The following is a 25,017-nucleotide window of genomic DNA, read 5'->3' on the forward strand; positions in this document are numbered from 1 at the left end:
GCCATACTATCTTCTGGCTTCGACAGGCAGCTCTGTGATCACTCAGTATGTCTGTCAGTCGGTGAAATTTGCGACATCCAATCTCATAACATGAGCCATCCATCAAGAAGGTTTGACTGCGAAAACGGTATAGAATTGAGCAGGATGTCGTGTTTGGGCTTATCTTTAATTTTTTTTTTTCACGAATGGCAATAAAGGTCAAAGTTCATGTCAAACTGCATGTAAATAGAACCCTATGACCTGATAAAACTATTAATCGCCAACTTAATTATTCACACACATATATAATACGCATGCAGATTTTCATATTTTAACGAAAAAAACTACGAATATGAAGATCAGAAAAAGTAAGAAGAATGTATTTACTTTCTAAAATATGGAAGAATAAACAGTAATAACGGGACAAAACAAAGTGTTTAACATTCATGGAATTACAGACACGAATGTATAATTACGCAAAAAGTAAAATATTCCTTGCATTAAAATGTTCGGGGGAAAATTGTATGAATATACAACTTGGTATCCAGTTTTTCTTGGCAAATATGTGAAAAAAAGCCCTAAAATTTACCATGCCAAAGAAGGTACTCAAGAAGTTGCCTTTATTATTTTCGTTTTCAAACAAAAGAGAACGAACAACGACACGTTTTATTAGAACAGGACTGGATAGATAAATGTACTCTACAAAAAGAAAGCCTTCAATGTTCTTATAATCATGTCATAGGATGAAAAACGACTGAACGGGTTAGGTCTTGGGAAAACTGGGTCGCTCGCCTGCGAGCGAAAGTGAAAGCCTGCGGTTCTTAAATGCTCGTTGACTGTGGGAGAAAGCCGGGGACTTGATGATTGACCCGGGATAATTGTGGTCCTTTAAATGCAGTTCTAAGTAGGACCGTAAAGCACCCAGAGAAAATGGCGTGTAGTCGCCGCCATACTGTTTCTTTATGGTGCTGAAATAATTCACAAGGATTCCGTCCAACTCTGAAGGAGGTATTTCCTCGATTTTCCGCTGGTCTTTGGTCGGACGTTCGCTCAGCCAATTCTGGAAATTCTTTACGGCGAATCGGATATGTCGAGTGGTTGACGAAGATCGATAGCTTTTGGGCGGAAACCCAATCTTCCTTCCTGGCGTGGATATACCGTGGATAGACACTGCAGTACTACCAGTCTCCGTGTTGCTCGAAACCAATCCTGTGCGGCGAAAAACAATACGGACTGTTACATGTAGGTGTAGACGAGGAGACTATTTCGAGCGATGAAGCTTTACCCTTGTAACGACGATTTAGAGTTAATACAGGCCTCCCCCAACCATGATTTTTGAGAATGCTGACTATTCTAAGAAAACCATAAAATACAATTATATATAAAACGTTACGCTAAAGTGAATAGAACGCGGCGGGAAAGTGCAGTACATAAAAAGCAGTTGGAGAAATACAAGACTTAATGTAATGTAATGATGACTCTGCCAGCAAATTAATAAAACTGACCCTCACTACTTAGAAAAAGACTCACTGACCTTAACACTGTATTAGTTCATCAGTATTAATTATGGAGTATTTTGAAGACAATGCTGTGAACAGAGGCAGGGAAATCGCCCCAAGTCTACATGAAGCTCTATTAGTTCCACCTGTACAAGACGTTCAGTCTATGGGAAAGAAAGCGGTACTTTATTTTCTCGGTAGGTTCTTTGCTTTATGGACAGGGTCAGATAAATGCAAAGACCACCATTACACAAGGTTTTAGCAGAAACTGAATTCAGGATCAATGTAGTAAGATGTATCCGATGGAAGACTGATACATGCAGTTGTAGCTTATTGTATGAACACCCCTCACATAAACCCATTTCTTGTGTCTGAGCCAAGCTCTATGTACAAGTCCCATATTTTTCCATTGTCTAGGAAACTTTTCACGCCATGACAAATGTTTGTATTATTTTTTTTATTACTATTTTTGGAATTATTTCACAAGTCGTCCTATCGCTTACTTATATAAATTCCACTTCCAGGGAACTTAAAAAAAAAACCTTGGGTGATATACATCTCTGAATTTCATCGATTTCATAGGATGTGTCCTAGTTCGACCTAACCAGAAAACAATTTACAAGTGAAGTTGGGGAGAACATAAAGCACTAGCTCCCCCAAAATGTTTACATTCACGGGAATAGAACATGTCCTTTATGTTGGCTATTTTGTAGAAAAATTTTCTCGCAAATAGCAGTCACTCACACGAAAACGGTTGAACGTAGTAGTACCTTAAAAGTGTGCAACTCCATGTTTTATTCCCATTCATTTCGCAAAGACATGTTTGCTGTTGAACATGTTGTACGATCATCTTCGGTTAGCATTTTTACCCAGGAACTACCTGTCAGCTTGTGTTAAACCTATACGTTTAATCTTTTGAATGTGTACTGCGGGAAAAGTCCGCATTTTTCCCATCCCGTTGAATCATTCATAGTACATATCCAGTTTGCATAATCAGTTTCTGCTTAACTCAATATTTCTGCGGCATATTTTTGCGCTAGTTGCCTGTGTTGAGCCTCCGCTACATGAATGTCCTCCCGTCTCTTCCTGAACGCATCTTGACTACTGATGAACGATGCAGGACTTGGTAACGGATGCCGGATAGCCTTTCTCCTTCAAGTAATGTTCCAGTCTCGATCGTATCGTATAGAATGACGCCTCATTGTAGTCCTCCCCTGATGGCTTCTTCACAACTCGGAAGTACTCCCGCCAAGTATTTGTCCAACTCTTCGGGCGGGGATATCCTCGACTTGCCTCGTGTCCCCTAGGCAAGGCCCGTTCCTTAGCCACCGCAGGAAGACCATCGCCGTCGTCTTTGATCGTACCAACGTAGAAAACCGCTGATTTCCCCCGCCTTTCCTGCAGCTTGAAGAGCCTAAAGCGTGTAACGCATCATCCAATCCTGTGCAACGCAAAAAAAAAAAAAAAATATGCCTGCACTTAAGGTTGGATGAATTGAGAATCATAACGGTCCTATGTGTAGGTACACCGGAATCCCGGATATACAACTAATGGTACCATGCAGAGCGTTTTTATCTTAATCACAAGCTAACTCCTAGCAACAGGATGTACACCACAGCATAAACAATTCAGACAAAGCAAAGATCACAAAATATAATGCGAATTTGTCAAATTTTGTCACGTGATAATTTAAACTTAGTCGTATACCAAACAGTATGCAACGCAATAATAAATACTTCTTTTACAGACACCCAAGAATCGGATAATAAATTATCTCACCTACTTAACCAACTAGTCTACAAGGGCAACTTCGAGCGCATTTAAACACCTGACCTTTTCTTTAAAAAAAGGAAAGGACAGACACATAGATCGTCATCGAAAACCTACAAGTTTTCGAACCTCAAATAGTTCTCAGTCAAGATGTTTCAGCTCCAGAGCCCTATTTGCATTTTAGTCACAAGTCAGAACCTTAGAAACGTAACCACGACACACCTTCGATGACACAGAGAACACTTTAACTTCTTCCAGAAGATGGTGGTGTAAACTCCACCGTGTTGCTGGGTCTAAGTGCCTGATTCAGGGCTTCCTCCAGCTGAATCTTCTTCTGCCTGAAGGCTTTCTGACTCTGACTGAAGATCACAGACATCAGCGATGCCCCGTACTCGTGTTCCTTCAGGTATTTCTCCAGGCTAGTTCTGTACACGCACAGCGATAACGGCGTGTAGTCATCTCCACTAGGCTTCTTGATTGTTGTGAAAAAATCCCACCAGGTATACGTCCAGTTCTTCAGGAGGGATGGCAAGGATAGGTCTTTGATCGTTGGAATTCACCCGCAACCAGCGCTCGAAGACACGTACCACGGCGTTCATGTTTCTTTTAGTGGAGTTGTGTTTTCTGACTCTCCGCGAAGTTTCTCCTTGGCCTTGCATTCCGTGCTGCCCTGCGCGTTCAACTCCTTCACTCCTTACTTTCCCAATACCTTCAACCATGGTCAACTCGTTTCTGCAGCCAAGTCACTACCAAGAAAATAACAACAACCACCACGATAAATTCTACATACAGCTCCTTTAACAAAATACATATGTCTCTAAATTTCAGCGCACAATGGAGCAGAACGAGAAGCCTAACGTAACATAAGCCTGACGGTATCTAGGAACTCTCATGTCACACCACCTTTTTTTCCTGAAGTTCACCAGAAGAAAGAAATTTTGGAGAACATTATTTCAGTGATGTTCTACTCATGGGTAAAAAGAGTTATTCCAACATTCAATTTCGTGTTTTAGAGTTGGAAAACTTTCGGTGACGTCAGAGTTCCTAAACTCTGATAGTACGGTCCATAAAGCCCACCTTAGAATTCAAATGTTTGTACGCCTTAAACTCTTTTCACGGAAATCTAACAAAATAAATATATTAAATAAAGTATATTTGTGCATATTTTTAACTCGTCTATTTAGTAATGCCTACTGCGATTTTTCATTACTGTTGTACAGTAAAAATTGTGATGGAGTTAAGGAAATGTATACAGGAGACTAAGAGAAGGGAATACTGTACCAAAAAGACAGTGTTCTGCAAACGTTTTTTAGTCATATCTGTGTTCCAGTACATTACAGTCTGAATTAGCATGGTTTATGCGAGCAACCTACAGGTAGATATTAATCTAGATTATTCCTAATCCAGGATAAGGAGTGCTTTAATAATGTCATAAACAAGCAACACAAAAGAGATCTCAATTATTTCATCTGATCACACTTACACACCAAAAAACAAAAATTGTCACCTCTTAACAAACATTCTACTATCACACTGAAACAATTCATTTTGACACACAAAAACGATGTTATGGTATACCATCTATATATGGGAAAACATCTGGTTACCAGCCCAATTAACCTACAGGTTCACGTACCTGTAAAAGTACCCCTAATCCTTTAATCCAGGACAAATGAAGATTCCCTACCCACATGCAAACAACATTATCAGTTGAAATCACAAATTCCACTCACCAAATACTGACGTAAATAAATCTACATGAATTGGATGTGTCGTGTTTAATATCCAGATATCTTCAGCGTCTTTACAATGACATGCACGCTGCTGTCCTCTACATAACCGTTACCAAAGATTCCAAGACCATCACAACCACCAAAGTTGCTCATATATCTTTTCCATCTGAACATTACATTGGACAATTGTCTTGTCTCCCAAAAATATTTGTCAACACCCTAACCAGAGAAGGTTTTTTTTTACCTATTCTAAAGCAACAGAAGTGAAAGTTTGGCCCACAGTTTGCTGTCTGGCCTCACAAATGTCCGGCCTATCATCATCATCATCATCGTATCTGGGTGGGAGGACGGCTGGTCCGTTGAGTCTGAGTTCCAGTTTTCTTTGTTTAAATGCATTTGTGCTGCGAACGAAGAGATCCGAGCGGAGAATCGAATGAGGGTACCCATGTGCACTCAGGTACTTTGATAAGCATGAGCGATACACTCCTAGGGAAAACGGACTGTAGTCTTCGCCTGACGATTTCTTGACAACCTTGTAAAACTCTGCCAAATACAAATCCAGTTTCTCTGGCTCAATCTTGTGAATCTTTCTCCTATCGGGTGTCGGAAGCTCTCGAAGCCAGCTCTCAAAACTGCGCACTGACGCGTTGATGTTCCTCTGGGTCGAGCCAATTCGCCGCCCAGTGGGTACGCGTCCTTTTTTCGAGCCCATCCTCGACTGATTCTGTGGCACTGGCAAAAAATATCACAAAACACAATGAAGGTTTCCTCATTGTCTTGGGTTTTGCCACCATAAATATTGGTATTGGAACATACTGGATAGCAAAATTCAGTGGGTCCCCATCGATAGGTACATGCACAGAACTTCAATATAACATGCATGAAAATAGGCTGCTTTGAGATAACCGACGGGGAACTGGACCCAAATAGTATGAAATACATGGCCCTAGCGCTAAATACATACATTAATGCAGTTTTAGCATGTTTAGACAGAACTGGATACTTTTTTTAATTCCTTAAATAGTTGGATAAAAAGTCCGGTACTATCAGTCATTGGTCTATAAAGACCCACAAACTGGATTAATATTCATTAAAAGAACAAACATAAACATGTATGTAGATCTGCATGTATGTTGTATTAAACCATGGTGGTAGGAGAGAACAATATATACATAAGGGATATGTCATGAGTGACCCGAAGATATCAAATTTAAACGGAAGTAGCAGTTTTAATTTCACAAATGAAAATCACTACTCGAGTTTAACAAATTTGATATCGACGGTCAGGCATTTCATATCTTAGTTATCCAAGAAATGCCTTATTGTAAATTTATAGCGGAAAGAATCATTACGATTTAAAACTTTTCGGAAACTGCGCCGACGTGTAAGCGCGTAGTAATATCACATATATAGGTCAAGTGAAGCATCATCAGTAAGTGACAAGTACATGACGGAGTATAATATAGTACAGACAAAATTTATTTACATAACGACTTTTTTTTACCATAGACATGTCAAAAGTTTGCTTTATACAATGTATCGTTCAATACGTTAATATTCATACAAAAATATTGCATTTAACTACACAAAGAATTACTGTCTAAAAAAAAAGACAAATTTCACGAGCCTTGAGTACAAGCCGTGCAACTTTCTACAAAAAAAAACTGACAGTTTAGCTTAACGAAGGTTGAACATGCGAAACAATCTACGCAGTTGTAACGGCTACTTGGAATTTAGGCATCAGCTAGTGTCTTGTGAAGATTCGGATGACGATTTAAAAACAGAAACACGTCGTCGTCTGTGTGCTTCATGGCTGTAATGAACATTCACGTGAAAGACACCACCCGATCTGGGACAGCCAAATATCGGCGCCATTTCAGAAGTGGCTATCACACGATACGTGGACTTACTGAAACTAGACATTACATGGCTGTCCAGAATTTATTTCGGAAAGGTGGCGTGCAGATGAAATTTGAATTTGAGAAGCTGACGTTGAGTTGAGAATTCCGGAAATCTGCCTATGCTGGTCTGAAGTGGGCCTATGAGAGTTTATGGCCTAAATGTTTCTGTGGCCGGAAATTTGCATGATCTGAGTCGGCGGGATATTTAGTCATTCGTCATTTAGTTTCTGGAGAAGACGTTTCCTATCACTGTTATTTGTCAATTTCTTATTTGATGATAACTGAGCGTTCTCTGCCATCTTTTTTCATAATGGAGCCCATTTTATTTTTGCCTATGGGCTGTCTACGAAACCACTGTTTGCCCGACTTGGGCTGGTGGCAATGTAGAACGGGTGTTAATCTTTGCAAAAATCCGAGGGCCGAAGTGAGGAATACTTCTTGTAAATGTGGATTGGGCACCTTTCTGTGTTTAAGGGACATCCCACATCTTCGGTTTGACCTGACAGGTATCACGAGGATTTATACCGGTCCTAACTTTTGTCTGTCGCTCGGTAAATTCTAGGTACTGTCGGCCATTGCTATTGGCACCAAAAGTAACATCACCCCAACACATGTGCTCTGAACCACCAAGACAAAACTGAACCGTTGTTAAACACACACACACACACACACACACACACACAGAGAGAGAGAGAGAGAAAGAGAGAATTTATAATGGCATTTGGAGAATGCGAACCTAATTGACCGGATTCCCACGGACGGTCAATTTCTTGCTCAGTATGAGGTTCTGCTTTGTTTGGTAAATTATCTTTCTGATTTTATTGTTTCTCTCAGAGTATAGGAGAGTCTCCGTATCCATGTTTCTTCAAATACCTCTCAATGCGACAACACTGAGCGCAACGAACCAGGCTGATAATTTTCTCGGTTTGGCTTTCGCACACTTAAGAAAAATTTACATAAATGGCGATTTAAATCCACTGGTGGGATGCTATTCGTTTATATCAGGGCCTCGGAGAAACTGATTCAGCAACTTGATGTCGTGCATCGTTTTTTTTTTTTTGGCAGTGTTAGGGTTTTCCTCACTGAGCATCAGCTGTGAGACATCGCCATCGCATACTCGGACAAATTGAGCAGACGTGTCTGCCGGAGGCGATGGGCTTCTTCCCCGGGAGGTCAGCTCCTCACCGTCCCTGTCAATCGCTGCTACTTAGTGATATTCTACCCCATGAAAAAGAAAATGTTGCCTTTACGAAAAATCTTATAAGTAAAAAGTATTGCTTTCTAACAGAATTTATGTAGGGTAGATATTATTGGTTTCACCTGGATAATGTCAAAATTAGCGAAGCACAAAGTTTTAGGCCTATAGAATAAATGCTAAGAAAAATAATTACCAACCCGATGTTTCCGTTCTGGGGATTTTAACTAGCCTTCGTGGCCGCAGCTTCATGTAGTCAATGCCGAGGATTTCCACACTGATTCGATTCTGTCTTGTCACATTTATAACTCTGTCGCGTCCTTTTTTTTTTATCATTTTTACGATACCTATGTCATGAGTGTGTGGTTAAGCACATAAAGCCTCTGGAGATGTAAGGTCTGTCAGATGCCACAGGGCGATGGAATGACGTAACATTGTTTGCATTCAACTATTAACTTCAAGAGCTGCTTTAGACGTGGCTTGACCAACCACACAGCTGGAAGTCATTAATTAAGACATATGAAAGTAACCGCGTTTCAGATATACTGGACACGCTGCTTTGCAACGGAAGGCTTTTAAGATGCTTTAAACGATTTATCCGCCCTCTCTACCCATTTTCTAGGCTTTTCACCTTTAACTTCTGATCTGACCCATGCATTAATTTATGAACCTATCCATGCAACCAACAGACAATCCCATACCAGCCGTGAACCAATAAGGACGTTCCAGGTCAATAATCGAAAGGACAATTTCCAAAACGACGTTTAACACAAATTACTAAAGAACTAAGAAAGTATATAGAGTACGAAAATAGGATAAAAGGAGAAGCGGTCAACAGTTTTCAATGATGTAAGACGGACGCAAGGTATATACTAGGCGACCGAGTGTAATTAGTACATGTATTCAAATCGTGTACCATGCTAGAATATCAGTTGTCGATAAAAAAAAAAATATATGTATCTCAGTTGCGCTTTGATCGCAACTGTTCATATATCCAACGTGGCGAACTAGTTCAACGCGAATATACCGCCCCGATTCCCATATTAAGTGGAATTAAAAACAACCATGAAGCAGAGCACCAGCGATTCTGAACGCACTGTCCATATTTACTCACAGAAGAATTGCAGTCATTGTAAAACTTAAGAAACTTGGAATGAAGGTGTTTGATGGAATCATATTAGCATATTAGTCTTTTCAGTAATAACTTGTGACGCTGCTTGAAATCGTAATCCAACAGGCGGGATCTAGCAAATGCTACAAGGCGAAATACGTACAGGCGATATGAGGACCCTTCGGTATACTGCTGTCAAAGTAAGAATAATGGACAAGGTCAAAATTGAAACTATCCCTCTTGTCATAAAGTCTTCGAGAGGAAACCGTTTTGTCTTTGTACAAAGTTCCAGATATAGTTCCAGATAAGATGTACCATTTGCAGAGTCCGTGGTTTCCTTCAGATCAAGCGAAGGTGGGTAAATATCTTTCACAGCCTTTGCTATATATGGACATATATATATAGCATATATATAGCATATAGCAAAGCGAGCATATCATCAATATACCGGTATATTGATGGGAAAGATCGGGCCTGGTGAGAATTACTTCTGTGTATAGTCGTATTCATATGAGAACATGTATAGGTCGGTCAAAAAGGGGCACAATTTGTACTCATCGCAATACCTATACACTGCTGATATATGGTTTCCCCGAATTTCACACAGATGTTATTAAATAGAAATTCAAGCATCTCAATGAACACGGAAGCGTCCCATGTATGTAGTGGAACTGAAGAAGGCCTTGTTGTCTTTGACGTTAATGTAGCCCTGACCGGTTGTATTAAACAATGATACACTTAGTGGGGAAATTCTATCAATTAAATCTGTGTGAGGAATTGTAGTATAGAAAGTGCAGAAATCCCAAGAACAGAGGTCCTTAAAATGTACGTGTACTGGAGCGTCTAGTTCTTCTGCGAGACGTTTTCAGTTTTTAAGGATCCAGTGAGCGTCCGATTTTTTTCAAATGCACAACAATAATTCTTCCAGAATGACTGTACTTGAAGTAGTGCCTTCGGGAAGAGAGTAGATACAAAATTGGAAGTACAGCTTCTCGGTCTCGCAATATCCCCAGCTTTGTGTGGAGATTTACGCATTTTTTTTTTAATCCTGTAAAGTTGTGGTACATGGGTGTGACAGGAAGTTACGGACACACTTCTCTGTTTAAGAAAGGACTGATGCTTTTTAAACATTTCCTTCAGGTTATTGGTCGTTCTAGAATACGCTGATGTTGAGGCGGCAGTTGTACCAATATTAAGCTCTTCTACAAGAACCTGCTACTAATAATTCTTGCAGACAAACAATGCTATTTTACATCTGCATGCACACAAGATATATGCACAGTTAAACATATGTGTATCAAACCCAGTAAACACAAAAATGGAACATAAATGTACATCATAGAGTGTATGTTATCATTATTTTAAAGGTATGCCCACATGATTGTGTACATGATACACACAAGTAGTGGGGGATCAGGATTGTACATAGGTGGAGGTACATTTACTCGACCCTACAAATTACTATACAAACACATGTGCCACACTATAAACACATGTGCCACACTACAAACAGGTGCCACACTATAAAGTGTGAGCTACAGAAGCCTTGTATGGTATATTCTGCATGTACTTGAATATCTGAAGTCTTCCTTCACACTATCCAGGTCTACAAGTCCAAACTAGGCACCAATATGTCCAACTTGGTCGAGCTACCCACCAGATGCATTGAATTTTTAACTCAGCAGTTAAGGGGAGAGTACACGTACTTGAGCATGTCTCTACGAACAGTGAACAGGTGATGACAGTTATCTGTTCTTGGTTACAAGCTGGAATAAACACCAGACATCCATGTGGGTCACCAATCTTTCCTGTTACCAGTGTGTCTTTTAACACAACCTTTATAGCCTGGGAGTGGGGTCATGGAGGTGTATGTATCTTGACTGTTAAACCTTTATTTGCTCTCTTAAGTCTTCTCCACCGAATCCAATTCTTTTTTTTTTTTTGTTTTTCTTAGACTGTCAAATGTGAATATTTAACCTTTAAGAGATAGATGTACATATTGGATCAACTGCAAACAATAATATTTGTACCCTGCTTTACACCCAGCCACAGGAAATCGCGTACAACAATGACGACTTGCCTCAAGGAAAAAAAAATATGATTCCTAAAATAATATCACAATATATATGGCGCACAGTTACAGTCTACTATAAACTAACATTATATCCTATTCACACAAGTAATTTCGATAACCATACAATGCAAGTGTAGACTCCTGCACCTGTACAGTCAGAGCATGAACGGTGACCAGCATAGATCAGGAAGCCACTACATGTATAAAGCATATTTGTCATACATGCTGAGAATCACATGCCTTTCAAGGCCTGACCAGCATGTGTTACATTACCAAGTCTTTTTTTTTTTTTCTTTTGATGAGTAATAATTACTTTCATAATTAGCTACTTGTGTCGTGTGTAATATACAACAGGCTTATGGAGCCCTCACCATCCCTGTCTGTTAAAATGGTTTCGTCCACAGAATGAAATGATACAACCATTGACACGAGGGAATGTCAACAATGACCAGCTCGTGGAAAGATGTTGACTCGCGGAAATTTAAATTCAGTTCAAATTGAATGTCACCTTTCTCTGCCTACCGCTAGCTGACCAAGAGCGCAATACATGACTGATAACAGCCACCAGCCAGCACGTGTTGCGTACACAACACTTCTATTTCATGGTAGCTGTCGAGATATGCAACCTTAAGTGGCATAATTCTAATATACCCATATACTGGGTTGAGCGCTACGCAGTTCAAGGGCTGCATTTGTGGGAACATTCCGCGGCATAGATCAGTGTAACCAGTTCATTGGTCTGCATAAATACACTCCACGTATCCGACACACGAATGACCGTTTCGATCACGCCAAATTCCGTGGCCTTCATTTTAACTTTCACTACTAACACATGTCACAACATCAATTGTCAAGTTTAATTGGCAATAAATATGCATCCTGACCAAGCAACAGTTTGAATTTATGGATGCATGTCACGTTAAATCTCCACTTCACATGCAACACACTACACTTTTCCCCATGATGGAAATATACACTGAACATATACACTCACTTATGGAGTCATGGTAGCAAATAAACTTAGTCGTATCATATCCACTATGCTGACATGTATGTCTAAACACAGAGCTGTCCTGGTGTTTTTAAGACGCATCAAATTAGACTCCTCAACCCTCTACAAAGGGAAGTAAATCTTGCATCTCATAAAACTATGACTAGCCATACTAGTGATATTACATCCTCGTGGATGGCATAGCTATTGCTGTGCTATGAAGAAAGGGGACAATGCTGCTTTTTGATTTACAAGATTTGCTTCCCTTTATACAGGACCCTTAAAAAGGTGTGAAAGGGCAAAAAATATCAATATTTAAAACCCTGGCTTACTGCCCACAAAATCCATGTCAAGAAAATATCATTGTAGCACTGACATGGTGGAAATAACCAGTACAAAAAAAATGGTGTACACGCACATACTCTTCTATCAGATTATTTAATAAACTGGTGGTTGTGGTTTGTTCCAACTTTCGATAACACTGTATTTGTTCACGTCATATTTTGCAACAGTGGAATAGGTAACAAGATTGAAAAATACCAGTCAAACAGAACAACATCAAATAGTACAGTACACCAAAGTAATAACCTGAACCAGTTTTCTTCACTCTGTAGATCATTCACAACAACAACATTATGAGGAAGGATTACACACAGGTTGTGAATTCATTTATCTATTTATTTATCTGATTGGTGTTTTACACCGTACGCAAGAATATTTCACTTATAGGACGACGGTAAGCATTATGGTAAGAGGAAACAGGTGAGTGCCCAGGGAAAACCCACGAAAATCCACAGGTTGGTTATGCATTCACATAGGATGCAAAATAATACAACAAGGTGGGACCTGATTTTGTAAGTCAAGTGAACAGTAGGTACCCAGAGTTAGGATAGCAACTATACATGTACACATATATCCGATGAACATGGCGATTTTCAGGTCGCACAGCAAGTAACAAATGATTACTTTCTTGGGGAAACAATGCATGTTCAATTTTCATGATTTAGTAACTTAACATACATGTACCCATGACTGACATGTTACACAAAGTCGTCCAAAATGGCTTTAATAGTACAGGGTATATTTGTAAAAATGCCGTAGTGCTGCCTCTTGTACTCGCATGCACCTAGGCTATTTCTTTGTTGTACTGCACATGGGACAGTTGATCAAATGCTGACTTCTCTAAATCACATACAAGTACAAACACACTGTTTAAGGTTGTCTCCTTCGTCCTTATTTTTAATTTAGCGCAGATATTTTTTAAGGCAGCCATAATTACTGTAACATGGAATTTCTGCTGTATATAGGACTTGAAAAGCAGTAGCCTACCTTCTCCTGAGCCGAAATTTGAGTGAAAGGCATGTGGTGTTTAGTAGAGTATTAATCCCTATTCAAAAAAATAATACAGGCAATCCTTTAAAAGACAAGACAGCACCTGACTAAAACATATTTCAATTGAAAGCAAGATTCATAAGCTTTCTAAAAAGTGTCATACTTTAGTATTTTAATGAGATTTCACCAAATAGCACGTAGAACAAAATGCCAATAGTGCACAAATAGCTGGTGTGAATCGAAGCAGACATCTTGAGAAGTTTATCCAATTAAAAATGTTACTATGAGATTGCGCAGCCGTAGACGTGACACAGACTTTAGGCATTCACTGCATCAAGAGACATAGAACTGCTGCATAAGACATCATTTTGAGATTGTCTACAATGATTAAGTTACAAATAGCCGATGGGCCATTTCACACCATGTTGTGGGACAGGTCTGTATCATTTAAGCACCACAACAGACGTAAAATCAGTCAATTTGCAAGCCGTGTAATATTCAACAATGGTATCACAAATTATGTTTGACAGTAGCATACCGTCTCAGCCCAAAGAGCATTCATCTCCCCAATTAGACCCTATTCTTACTTAGACATCCTGTTCAAATAAATACACTTTTTGTTATTCATTTTACCATTCAGTCAGCAGTTTCTAATAGGCAAATATCAGAGTCTGTGAAAAATTCATTAGGGATGCCGAAAGTGGAGAAGGCGGCACCTCACCAGACAATGCATTAAATTAATTAAATCTTATCACATAATTTTTTTTCTGTGAGTTTATGAAAACTGAAGAAATTAAATATTACTCCTTTGTCTATCTTGCATACAAGTGTTGATTTTTTTCTGTTTTCTTTCATAAAATACAATAAAATTATTGAGACTCTATGTTCAAGCCGAGGTGCTCTCTCTGATGTCCGCGATATCCAGGTCAGTCTAGTCTTTGAAGCCACCACCACAAAACTGGGGTATAAAATTCAGGAACAGTTGAATGCGTAGATCAGCCTCAGTGGTGCCTAGATTTCCTTCCATTTGTTTCAGAATTGAGCCTGAATCTAGCTGTACAACAATCATATTGTAATTCTGCAAGTATTTAACAGGGGTCAAAATCACCAGCACAACCCCTCTAGAGGCTACAAGCTGAACTAGCAGCCTTGCATCTGCAGGCTATTTAAACTGTAAATGATATAGCAGGCTTACTGTATCAACAGTTCAAGCAGTGGAAGAAATGTCCTTCCAGTATGTCCATTTTCTGAGAAAGTTATTTATCACTTCATCCCCAAAGTCCACAATTTTTATTTGTCATAGGCTACTGCTTTGACTATAATAGGGAAAATAACTTCGATGCTCTAGAGCTAAAGTAAACATGACGTCACCATGCTGTTGATAATGGAGACGCGCTGAGGCCGTGTCAAGACGAGGTTTCGCTAAACCTTTACTGGATTAAAAAAAAAATTCTAAAAAAATATTTAATGCCTGTTTATGAGGCTTTGAAAAGTAAAATAAATATTAGTCAGGTGCTAATAAAGTCTTTCACTTTAAAATTCTTCACTGGATTAAATCGTCTCTTTCAGAATAAATAATGGTATGTTTGTTGGTGGAATTTTTTTATAAGGGCAAGGATTTTAATGAAATTAAAATTTATATACATGTACTTGAAAAATTTATATGAAAACATCTATAAAACCTTTTAAGTAGCAGACTATTTGGAGGGTCAATCAAATTACTCCCAACAAGTTAATACAGGAATTATCAGCAAATGACAAAGTGATTGTTCAAAGGTTAGAATAATGCCTGTCAAACAGGACAGATCTAACAGTGCAGAATATGGATTCTAGGAAGCAGCATTTGAACAACGGGTCCCTGCAATGGTAAGTTAAAAAATGATATCTGTACTAACCTGAGGACTGGGTATCTCTTTCTGCAGTGACCTGCCCTAGCCAGCTGTTCTGTGAGGCAGGGTCTGGTTGTGGGCTGGGCAGTATCAAGGGGTCATCCGAGGACGTGGAGGGGACGGGATCGTGCACAGGTGACTGCTGAATGCCACCTATACTACTCTGGTTTGACGCTGATGATGGGCTACCACTCACTGACGTGTTTGCCAAGCGCCGCACTTTTGGGGAAAATTGTTGATGGTGCGGGCTGTAGTTAGAGGCACTGCCGACTGAAGGTCTTTTTCTGGAGTCACTAGAATTGTCCGAGGCGAGGGAACCACTCTCATTGGGAAACACATTTGTCGGGTAAGCGTCTGATTTTTCTAAAGGCTCATCTTTTATTAAAATTATATCGTCGCCAGACAGCCTTCGACTAAGTTCCTCTGAACCGAATGTTTGTGAAGGGGAGGTAACTGATGAGTGGTCAATTCTACTTGACGATGAGTATGTCAGGGAAGATGAATGAGGTGATTTTGAAAATGGGTTTCGGGCTGTTTGCAGCTCCTCGTCTGCATTCTTATGTTCAAACAATGAAGAAGGTGGTGAAGACGGTAGCACGCCTTTCATCCATGGAGGTTCAGGTTTCTCTCCCGAGCAGTCTACAATAAGAGCAAACATACACAACATTTAAGAAACCGTTCTTTATTATCACTCTATTCCTCAAGATTTAAATACATTTGTAATGTTTGTACAAGTATTAGGCATCTCTCCTTATGACATGTACACTATGTGGCCAGTATTGCTTTTTCTGGGTTCCATTGCACTGTTAAATAAGTTTTTGAGTCGAAAAATTACTCTGCTTACACAAACATTTGCCTATGTTCCATATCTTGTATATAGCATTGAAAAATTGTTGCAAAAAAACTCAAACATATACTGGGGGCCCTCCATGGCCTAGTGGTTAGCTCGTTAATGTTCTGAAGAATGGAGTAAAACACCAATCAAATAAATAGATAAATGAAACTTGTATACAGTTATAAAATTTCGACCATGAGTAATTTACTCATTTTGCCTCAGTCTGAAAGTTCTATTCATCTTTCAAAGACAATATGTTTTATGCAGGGTTATTGGGAAGTTTCAGTGATATCCTACTGGAAAAATGTAACTGCATGCAAAAAAAGTGATACTTTCAAGCCTTTATTCGCCACTAAAACTGCATGTTTTTTTTTTTTCAGGCAAACTCTCAGTTCAAATTCAGTAATTCTAAAAGGAAAACCTCTTTTAAATGAACGATTAACCTTTATTGAAAGGAGTAAAAGCCTTTGAGCAAATACATGACAAATTGTTGTGAAGGAGATGCAGATTTCCAACCTCAGAAAGAAATCAATGACTATGTGCGTGTCATGTTTGTAAATAATACATTATTCCCGAGTTAACTGAGCCATAAAGGCCCTACAAGCCCGAAGAACTGGACAGTGATGGAGGAATGGTAATACTGCCAAACAGCTCGCCTGTAAGAGGCACATAAATGCAAAACTCAATACATAAAGTACTGAAATCATAATTTTGATAATTTTACGGTAATTAATATGCACACAGAACATCAGCAATGGAACATCTCCCTTGTGCCGTTGTGCTTTGGGTGCGTGTAAAACTTCAGGCCAATACATGCTGTACTTTTTAATGAGATACCACCCTTAACGTTTTTCTTCAACATTGACTACAATACGCTATTTCAGGAATTTGGTAATGTACGGTATTTAATATACACACACCAAATCAACAACTGAATATCCCCCTCATGCTATTGCGCTCTACATGTGTGCAAACCCTGAGCTGAACACATGCTGTACTTTTCCACAAACCACCCCTACGTCTAACATTTTGTTTAACATTGCTTTCCCTGGTATGGGATGCCAATGCTCACAGTATACATGTAACAGCAGCTGTTACATAAGAATCAATTCAAATCAACAGATACATGTATCTGCCCTTTGTCATACCTAAAGAAATTGAGCCTTTGGCCTTGTACTCTGCCAATTTAAGGTCCAGCCACACGGCAAACTGAGACAGCACTATTGGTTCACTGCAGAGCTCTCCTATGATGGAGGCAAACTTGTACTGAACCCTCTCCAAAGACCCCATGTTTTATTTCACAGTGCCTTAAATGGATTGACTGCGATGGTTTGGCACAACGGCAAGTTATTTGCCTCTGTCAACCGAGACAAGCGTAGAAACTGGAACAAGAAAAAGATGAGGAAAATTGTTTTAGAAGTTTGTACTACAAAAGTAACATGTAATATGTCCTTAGTTCATTCCTATGCATGTAATAGAATGCCCTCATAAATTTTGAATCACATACATGTCAATGTAATGATGGACATGTTGTCCTTAACACTAAATGCAGCCAGAGGACATGAACATGAAGCATCTCTTCTCCAAAAAGTTAAATACATAATATGCAGTAATATATCACATTTACTTAACTTTTATTTCAGTATAAAGTGTCAATCAACACATAACTAGGCAAGCTTACAATGCTATGTCAATTCTTTTAAACTGTTTATGATATGCATACAAAGAAAATATTGACTCTCTCCTGCACAACTCAAATTCAACTTCATGTTCACATGTACTTCATGAATTACGTTACACCTGACAAAAATGTCTAGGTATCTCAAGATAAATGGCATGAATAATGACAAAATACATTAAAATGGTCACATATTGGATAAGGTGACCTAAGCCCTATCTCTTATACTGTTTTACTGAATTTGGGAGACAGTCGAATACCAAACTATCTCACCCATCCAGCCCCTCGTTTACAATGCTTAGGGCTCTGGGGTACCTGACTGTAGAAATCCTGAGATGTTGATCATCCCAAAGATAAATATCCATCCATATTTACTAAAGTCTTCCTCTCCACTGACTTTTCAGGCCTCAACATAAGAGGCGTATCTCATTTACGAAACAGCCACCATCTACATGGGATACATGCACTGCCAGGCAGCCGGATACAAAACTATCCCTCCCTTTATGCTGGTTAAAAAGTCCTTCTGTTATCGTGCGATCACACGCTGGCTGGTTTTAGTCCCCTTGACTACAGATTGTACAAATGGCGCGTTAGGGAACCAAACTTGAGCACGTGCCGTTGTTTTGAAATGCGTGACCTCCACAAATGAAGCCAGTAACGGTCAGAGGTTTCATATCCAGCTGCCTGGCCGCACATGCGCGTCCTGTAGATGGCGACCATTTTGTAAATGAGAAGTCCGCGAAGATGGAGACTTTAATAAATATGCATGGATATTTACCTCTGGGATGATCAACATCTCAGGATTTTAACAGTCAGGTGCCCCAGAGTCCTAAGCATTAAAAAGGAGTAACTGGATGGGCGAGATAGGTTATTAATTGACTCTCTTCTGAAATTTTACAATTCATCCTACTGGACCGAAGGGGGCCGAGTCATGACTAAGTGAGGCCCTACGAGCGTTGTCATCTAGGGCTAGTGTGGGTAGTAAAATAAGCTGGCTGAATAGGAGAACGGTATCATGATGGTGACCATGGATACGAAACCATACCTCCGTGAATCTAAAAATAAAATAGTATTCCATTATTTCGCAAACGTACAAAGTTGTCTGATGTAACCATATTTCTTCGTTCAATGTTAATATGCCCTATATTAGGAGCCTACATTCGTGAAATAATAAGATGGCGGTTTAACACACGAGTGAACATCGGGGTCTACGTCGTACATCACTTAACTCAGCAATGAGCCCTGAATTCACCTCTTACCAGCCTACAGAAGAGGGTCTTACGTTAACGGAAATACAGTGAATAAGTCTAAACATTACATGTTACCTGAACATACCATTAAAATGATAAAAATGGACCGCAAATACAGCGCCCGACCCCTACCCAAAACTCAACAATTATTCAATACGTGTAAATGTAACTTCCACACAGAAGAGCTCCTGTATGGATTTCGAGGGAGCAGTCATTATATTTTTTAGGACGTCAAAGACAGTCATGTGGGTAACTATGCATTTTGCTCGACGGCGCATATTCTGTAAGACGGATCGGATGCTGGAAACCACGTGATCTCCTTAGTAACAAAAGGCATGAGTGAAGGAAACGGTCCTTTCAACGTTATTGCATAGGAAAATGCCTATATTTTTGAATCGCTGTCAGCGATCTTGAATCCGTTGGATTCGTATAATTTTCAGCTTTCAAGATAATCTGAGTATTTCTGCACTGCTTTCGTGACGTTATTTTGTACAACTAGGCCTTAATGGTCACTAGCAACGTGACAAAAAGTGACCGTTTCCACTGGGCGACCATTTTGTTTTAGACACGAAAGGTGGGTCACGTGACCAACTTCCGCCCTGTCTCACAGAATACACCTACCCATATAAGATTGTGAGAAAAAAATTTCAATATCAGTCAAATAACACTGAAAAGAGTATGCATTTCCTCGTAGATGCATGCCATAAAAAATTCTAAATTCTTGATAAATTATAAATAAAGTCAGAGCCAAAATCCGCTGTGGGCGACTCCATTTTGCCTAACAACTAGTCCTGAAATCTTCTGCGTTAGGAGGAGAATTGCCGTCGGAAACCATCGAAGTGCAGTTCGTACATTTCTCGGTAGAACTCTTCTTCCCAGAAGGTAGCGAACAGTATAGATCGTTTTCCGTTTGACGATCGGGAAATCGGAATGTTGGACGTAGGTTCCGAGTTTACACGAACAAGCCGGCAGTTTTAACGACTCTCATTGGCTGAGAGGCAACACATCCCCAGAATAAATTACAGGGTGTTAAAGATGGAGGACCCGACGGACTCAGCGATTTATGCCAGCTTTGCCGTTTTCAGGCTTTACGTATATGGCGAGGGAAAATCGCAAAATTATGCAGCAGATACACTGCGATTTAACGCCTCGATTCTCTTTTCTCTGGGTAAACTTGTAGACATTCTAGATGGGTGGGAAGATGGGGGTCACGTGTCCATCTTTTCGTGTCGAAAACAAAATGGCCGTCCAGTGATAAAACACTGGGGAAAAGGTCACTTTTTGCCACTTCACTAGCGACCAGTAAGGCATATAGTTGTATAAAATAACGTTACGAAAGCTATTCAGAAATACTCAGTCTAGGCCTATTTCGAAAGCTGAAAATTATATAAATCCCACGGATACAAGATCGCTGACAGCGATTCAAAAATAGGCATTTTCATATGCAACAACGTTGGGAGGACCGTTTTCTTCACTCACGCCGTTTGTTACTAAGGAGATCACGTGGTGTCTAACTTCCGATCCGTCTTACAGAATACCGGTATACAATTTCATGGACATGTAGACCGGGATACGCGAGGTCTATCATAACATATGCCGCCTTCACGCAATTTACGGGAATATAGGCCTATTTGTTTTTCCTTGACACTAGATATGCCACCAGTCACATTATACTAACACTGAGCCAACCAGTCCTTTGTCCATACTCCAACATCTCGATCAGTGCTAAGCGCCAATTAGCGAGGCAGCAACAATCATATCTACCATTTTTATTTATTTATTTATTTGATTGGTGTTTTACGCCGTACTCAGGAAAATTTCACTTATACGACGGCGGCCAGCATTATGGTGGGAGGAAACCGGGCAGAGCCCCGCGGAAACCCACGACCATCCGCAGGTTGCTGGCAGACCTTCCCACATACGGCCGGAGAGGAAGCCAGCATGAACTGGACTTGAACTCACAGCGACCGTCTACCATTTTTAATGTCTTAGGTACGCCTATGACCTGACCCTCTAGTTTGACCCTAAGTCTCCCAACTAGAGTCACGCTCTAACAATTAGTCCGCCGCATTGTTCGCCTTAACTGATTTCAAATTCCTTAGCCCCTATGGCGCATGTATGCTTTGAGCATGACACCTGTTCTCTCCTTACCTGTCTGATGGTTTCCTTTCCCCTTTTGTTTTTGTTTGTTGCAGCGTAGTTAACCCTACGTATCTGAAATGTTTGCGTGGAAAGTGAACTCTATGTAGTTTCCTTCTCAAAGGTCTATAGTGACACTAGACCTATTGATTGACAAAGTGGTCAATCGCGGGGGATTTATCCCGACTGAACTTGTTTTCAGTCACACCTAAGCTGACCGTTCATCTCTTGGATGATTTCCTAGTTATGACCTGATGGCATGAAATCAAATGCACTCTTTTACAAAAATATACATACCGGTGTACGATTCCTAAAGATGCTCATGTATGTAGGTGTGGTTAAGATTCAACTTAGATTCACAAAATTTTGCATGCAAAAACATCTCCTGCGACCTCCTCTAGATTGATGATGATGTGTTCAGATATCGCTACAACTTATCCAAGTCATTTAAGTTCACATAAGCTCGTTACAAGCCTCGTCACCCCCTAGACTAATGCTATTGTTCAAGTATGCAACGACTGACGAGTGTGTCACAGAATCCAGGTTTGTCTCCAATAACCTTACCAGGACATATAAGCTTTGTCTGATAGACTAATAACTGATGCACCTTCAACCACAACGTGTACCAGAACAGAAGTATTTGTCGGAACAATTCACACATCATACTTACATAGTTAGCGCCAGCAAATCATGGTTCTGGTTTTATGTTATCGAGGAGATTTGTAACTCCGGTTAAATGTCGGGCTTTTAATTGAACACTTACACATTTCCGCCAAAAACGCTTGGCACAAATAAAAGGATCGCCCAAAAAGTCACACAATAGCAGGTGCCAGGTTCCAACACGTCAATATTGGCACGATCGGAGTTTGAGCTTACAACACGTGCAAAACTTTGGATCTTTGTAGTCTTTATACCCAGCCATGGAGGGACATGTCAAACGTTTTCGAACATACATAAACAAACATTACTCGCTACACTGAGAGAAAAGTTTGCGTCAGCTGACTAAAAAAAAACTGAGTTATACAACCGTTCTTAGTAAACTCCGAGACCTATACCCACATCAGCTGAATCATGAAAGGCTCTTGTGAGTTTTCTGATTAACAAAGTGAGTCAACAATATAACCATGAGTTTCACATGACCGATCTGCTCATATCACTCAGTTTTCGGAGTTGAATTCGCTCAGCCGTATAATTCAGATTTCTGAGTCAGTTGACCCAAACTTTTCTCTCCATGTAGCATTATGCCATCGTCGAACGCAGTATATATGTCCATACAGCAATTCCTCTTAAATCAATCGACAAAACAGTGATACTTGATAAATTATTAATTTATTCAAACGTAAAATTAGGGGCCTATCCTGATATACTGCGAGACTACACGCGTTTCAATGAACGAGTAAGATGTACATACTTGAGGCCAACTTTCTGTGACTCACTACTTCTGTAAACTTCCTAAAACCAAGGGAACGAAATGTTTAAATATAACGCACAGCATGCATTCATTATAAACGTTCATCGCAAAGATGTTTGTAACAATTATACCAATATACTTCACCTGATACAAATGTATGTATAACCTATAAGCCTAAAGCAGCTGTTCAAACGAGAAATACAGCAGTTGAGGTATCGAATAGAGAGCTTAAGTATCCCTACAGGGCTAATTTAACCACCTCTTCGTGAGGGTTGATAACTAGCTTCAGAATTGCGGCTAGCAAGGCCGATCAACACCACACAAATGAATAAATAAATTAATACATGAGAGGGTATATTTCGCCATCTATTTTTTTTACATTTTACTCCCTACTTCCATTGAAACAAAGTTACGCCCAAGACGGTTGGGTCACACACAACCCTTTTGTTGGAGAAGTTACAAACGCTGATGACAATCAGGGTCATCGTTTCAATACACAAATACTTATTTTTAATTATTATTTATCAAGACTACTGCTAAGGAAGAATTTTAAAGCAAAAACCATGGAATACCATCCTAAATCTGGTGAATAACTGATAGACTTTGAATTGGTGGAAGAAGCCTTTATCTTTTAGGCAATGCCAAAAAGGAAAATCAAGCAAATCTAGCGAGGCAGCTTGTTTAATATCGTCTATTCTAATCACTTATCGATTATTCGCGCACACAAGCTGCTTTGCCTCTGTTGACCATGGATTTGGGTATTTCATTAACTAATACAAAAACATAATTAGTAATATATCAAAAGTGTGTAGTTCATGGTGGCAGACTGTCCCATTACAAGTCATGTGGTCAAAAGTCTTCAGGAAAATGAGAAATCATATGGAAAACGAGGTTTAGTGTCTTCCCTGTAATCTATGACCAGCGCATGGGCCTAATCCAAGTATTACAAATTTCAGAATCTTGACATTGTATACCACACACATTTTCAGATTTCATTTTTACCCCAAACAATTTACAAGTGAATGCTGTAAAGGATCTGTGTCATTCGAAAGACGTCTTTTCTAAAAGGTGTAGGATCTTTGGGTGTGCCGCAATCTCACTAGGCCTGTGATCTCACCTATAGTGGGTTTATCTCCAGACCTACGTCAGGACGTTGTCAGACACCTGTCGAGGATCACTGGTTTTCTCCAGGCTTTACCAGGTTTCCTCTTGCCACAAATCTGGTCGTCGCAATTTAAGTAATATATTCTCAAGAATTCCGAAAAAAAAAACGCATCAATCAGCATCAACCCTTTCATAAATACAAAATGATAGCGATTGTGAACTGTAACCCGATTGTATAAGGGTAGGCAATAATCACTCTGACACTGAAAAGTTTGCTGCAAGTCCATTGTCCTTTGGTTGAGTAAATGTCTGAACAGGAGCTACGATTAGAATGAAAATCTGGATTTGAACCGATGTCGGAAGACACTTTGCTGATGAATGAGAGTGAACTGTCGTTGTGACTCGGTTCTGTCTTAAACTGGTCGAGGGACTCCGTCGCCAAAAGTCGCCGGATCCGCTGTCTCTCTCGACATCGCCTCTGCCTCATCTTGGCAAGTTCCCTCAGTCGTAACTTTTTTGGTCCGGCGTTCGAAAAACCCCCTTGAACCTCGTGAGTATTTTTGATCGTAAGACCCTCTGTACCAGCTCAAATCGGCAACTAAAAACAAAAACAGAAAAAAACACAATTTAACTATTGGTTTGGTGTTTTACAACGAACAAAGTGCGTTTCATCTCAATAAATGCGAGGTACACCGACAAGCTTATGCATGGTTTGACAACTCGAACTTGAACCTTGTTCCACAGAGCAACTATGCTATAGAGGTTGTTTGTAACTATAAACATGGCAGCATATACTTTTAGCATGTGTTGCCATGAAAGTTACAATCAACTTATAGTCTAGAGTCGCTTGCGGAACAGGTCTCAGGACCCAGAGCCCACAAAAAACCACAACATCTCACCAAGTATACATGTACTTGATAAACCGCTGATTGTTAAGTAATGCCGCAGTGAAACCAGTAAGAGCTGGACATGAACATGGGACAAACTGGACAAGTGGTCATCATCTTCACGGTGAGAGATTAGACAAAGTAGCCTAACAACACACACTCACATCATTACGCTCGGTTTCTTGTAAGTATGGTATATGCATACAGAATGGGGCGGACTGTGGAGATATAGCAATTCC

At 39.8% G+C, this 25,017-nt stretch overlaps 1 protein-coding gene across 8 annotated transcripts in view; it reads right to left on the minus strand.

Annotated features, from left to right (window-relative positions):
* Window positions 1-19,386, minus strand: part of LOC135463713 (uncharacterized) — a 37,457-nt gene extending 18,071 nt beyond the window's left edge. For 6 of the 8 annotated variants that reach the window (XM_064741122.1, XM_064741124.1, XM_064741121.1 and 3 more), the window contains exons 1-3: window positions 19,323-19,386; window positions 17,458-17,691; window positions 15,481-16,113 (exon numbers count right to left, since the gene is read on the minus strand). In XM_064741122.1, the coding sequence (XP_064597192.1) occupies window positions 15,481-16,113; window positions 17,458-17,599 (775 nt within the window). In that variant the 5' untranslated portion in view covers window positions 17,600-17,691; window positions 19,323-19,386. Of the gene's footprint in view, window positions 1-346; window positions 1,189-4,016; window positions 5,714-15,480; window positions 16,114-17,457; window positions 17,692-19,322 lie in introns of those variants that run through there. The other 2 variants (XM_064741123.1, XM_064741118.1) reach the window with 2 other exon arrangements.
* Between the last annotated feature and the right edge of the window lie 5,631 nt (window positions 19,387-25,017).

This window comes from Liolophura sinensis, chromosome 3 (assembly GCF_032854445.1).
Source record: "Liolophura sinensis isolate JHLJ2023 chromosome 3, CUHK_Ljap_v2, whole genome shotgun sequence".
Taxonomy (NCBI): domain Eukaryota; kingdom Metazoa; phylum Mollusca; class Polyplacophora; order Chitonida; family Chitonidae; genus Liolophura; species Liolophura sinensis.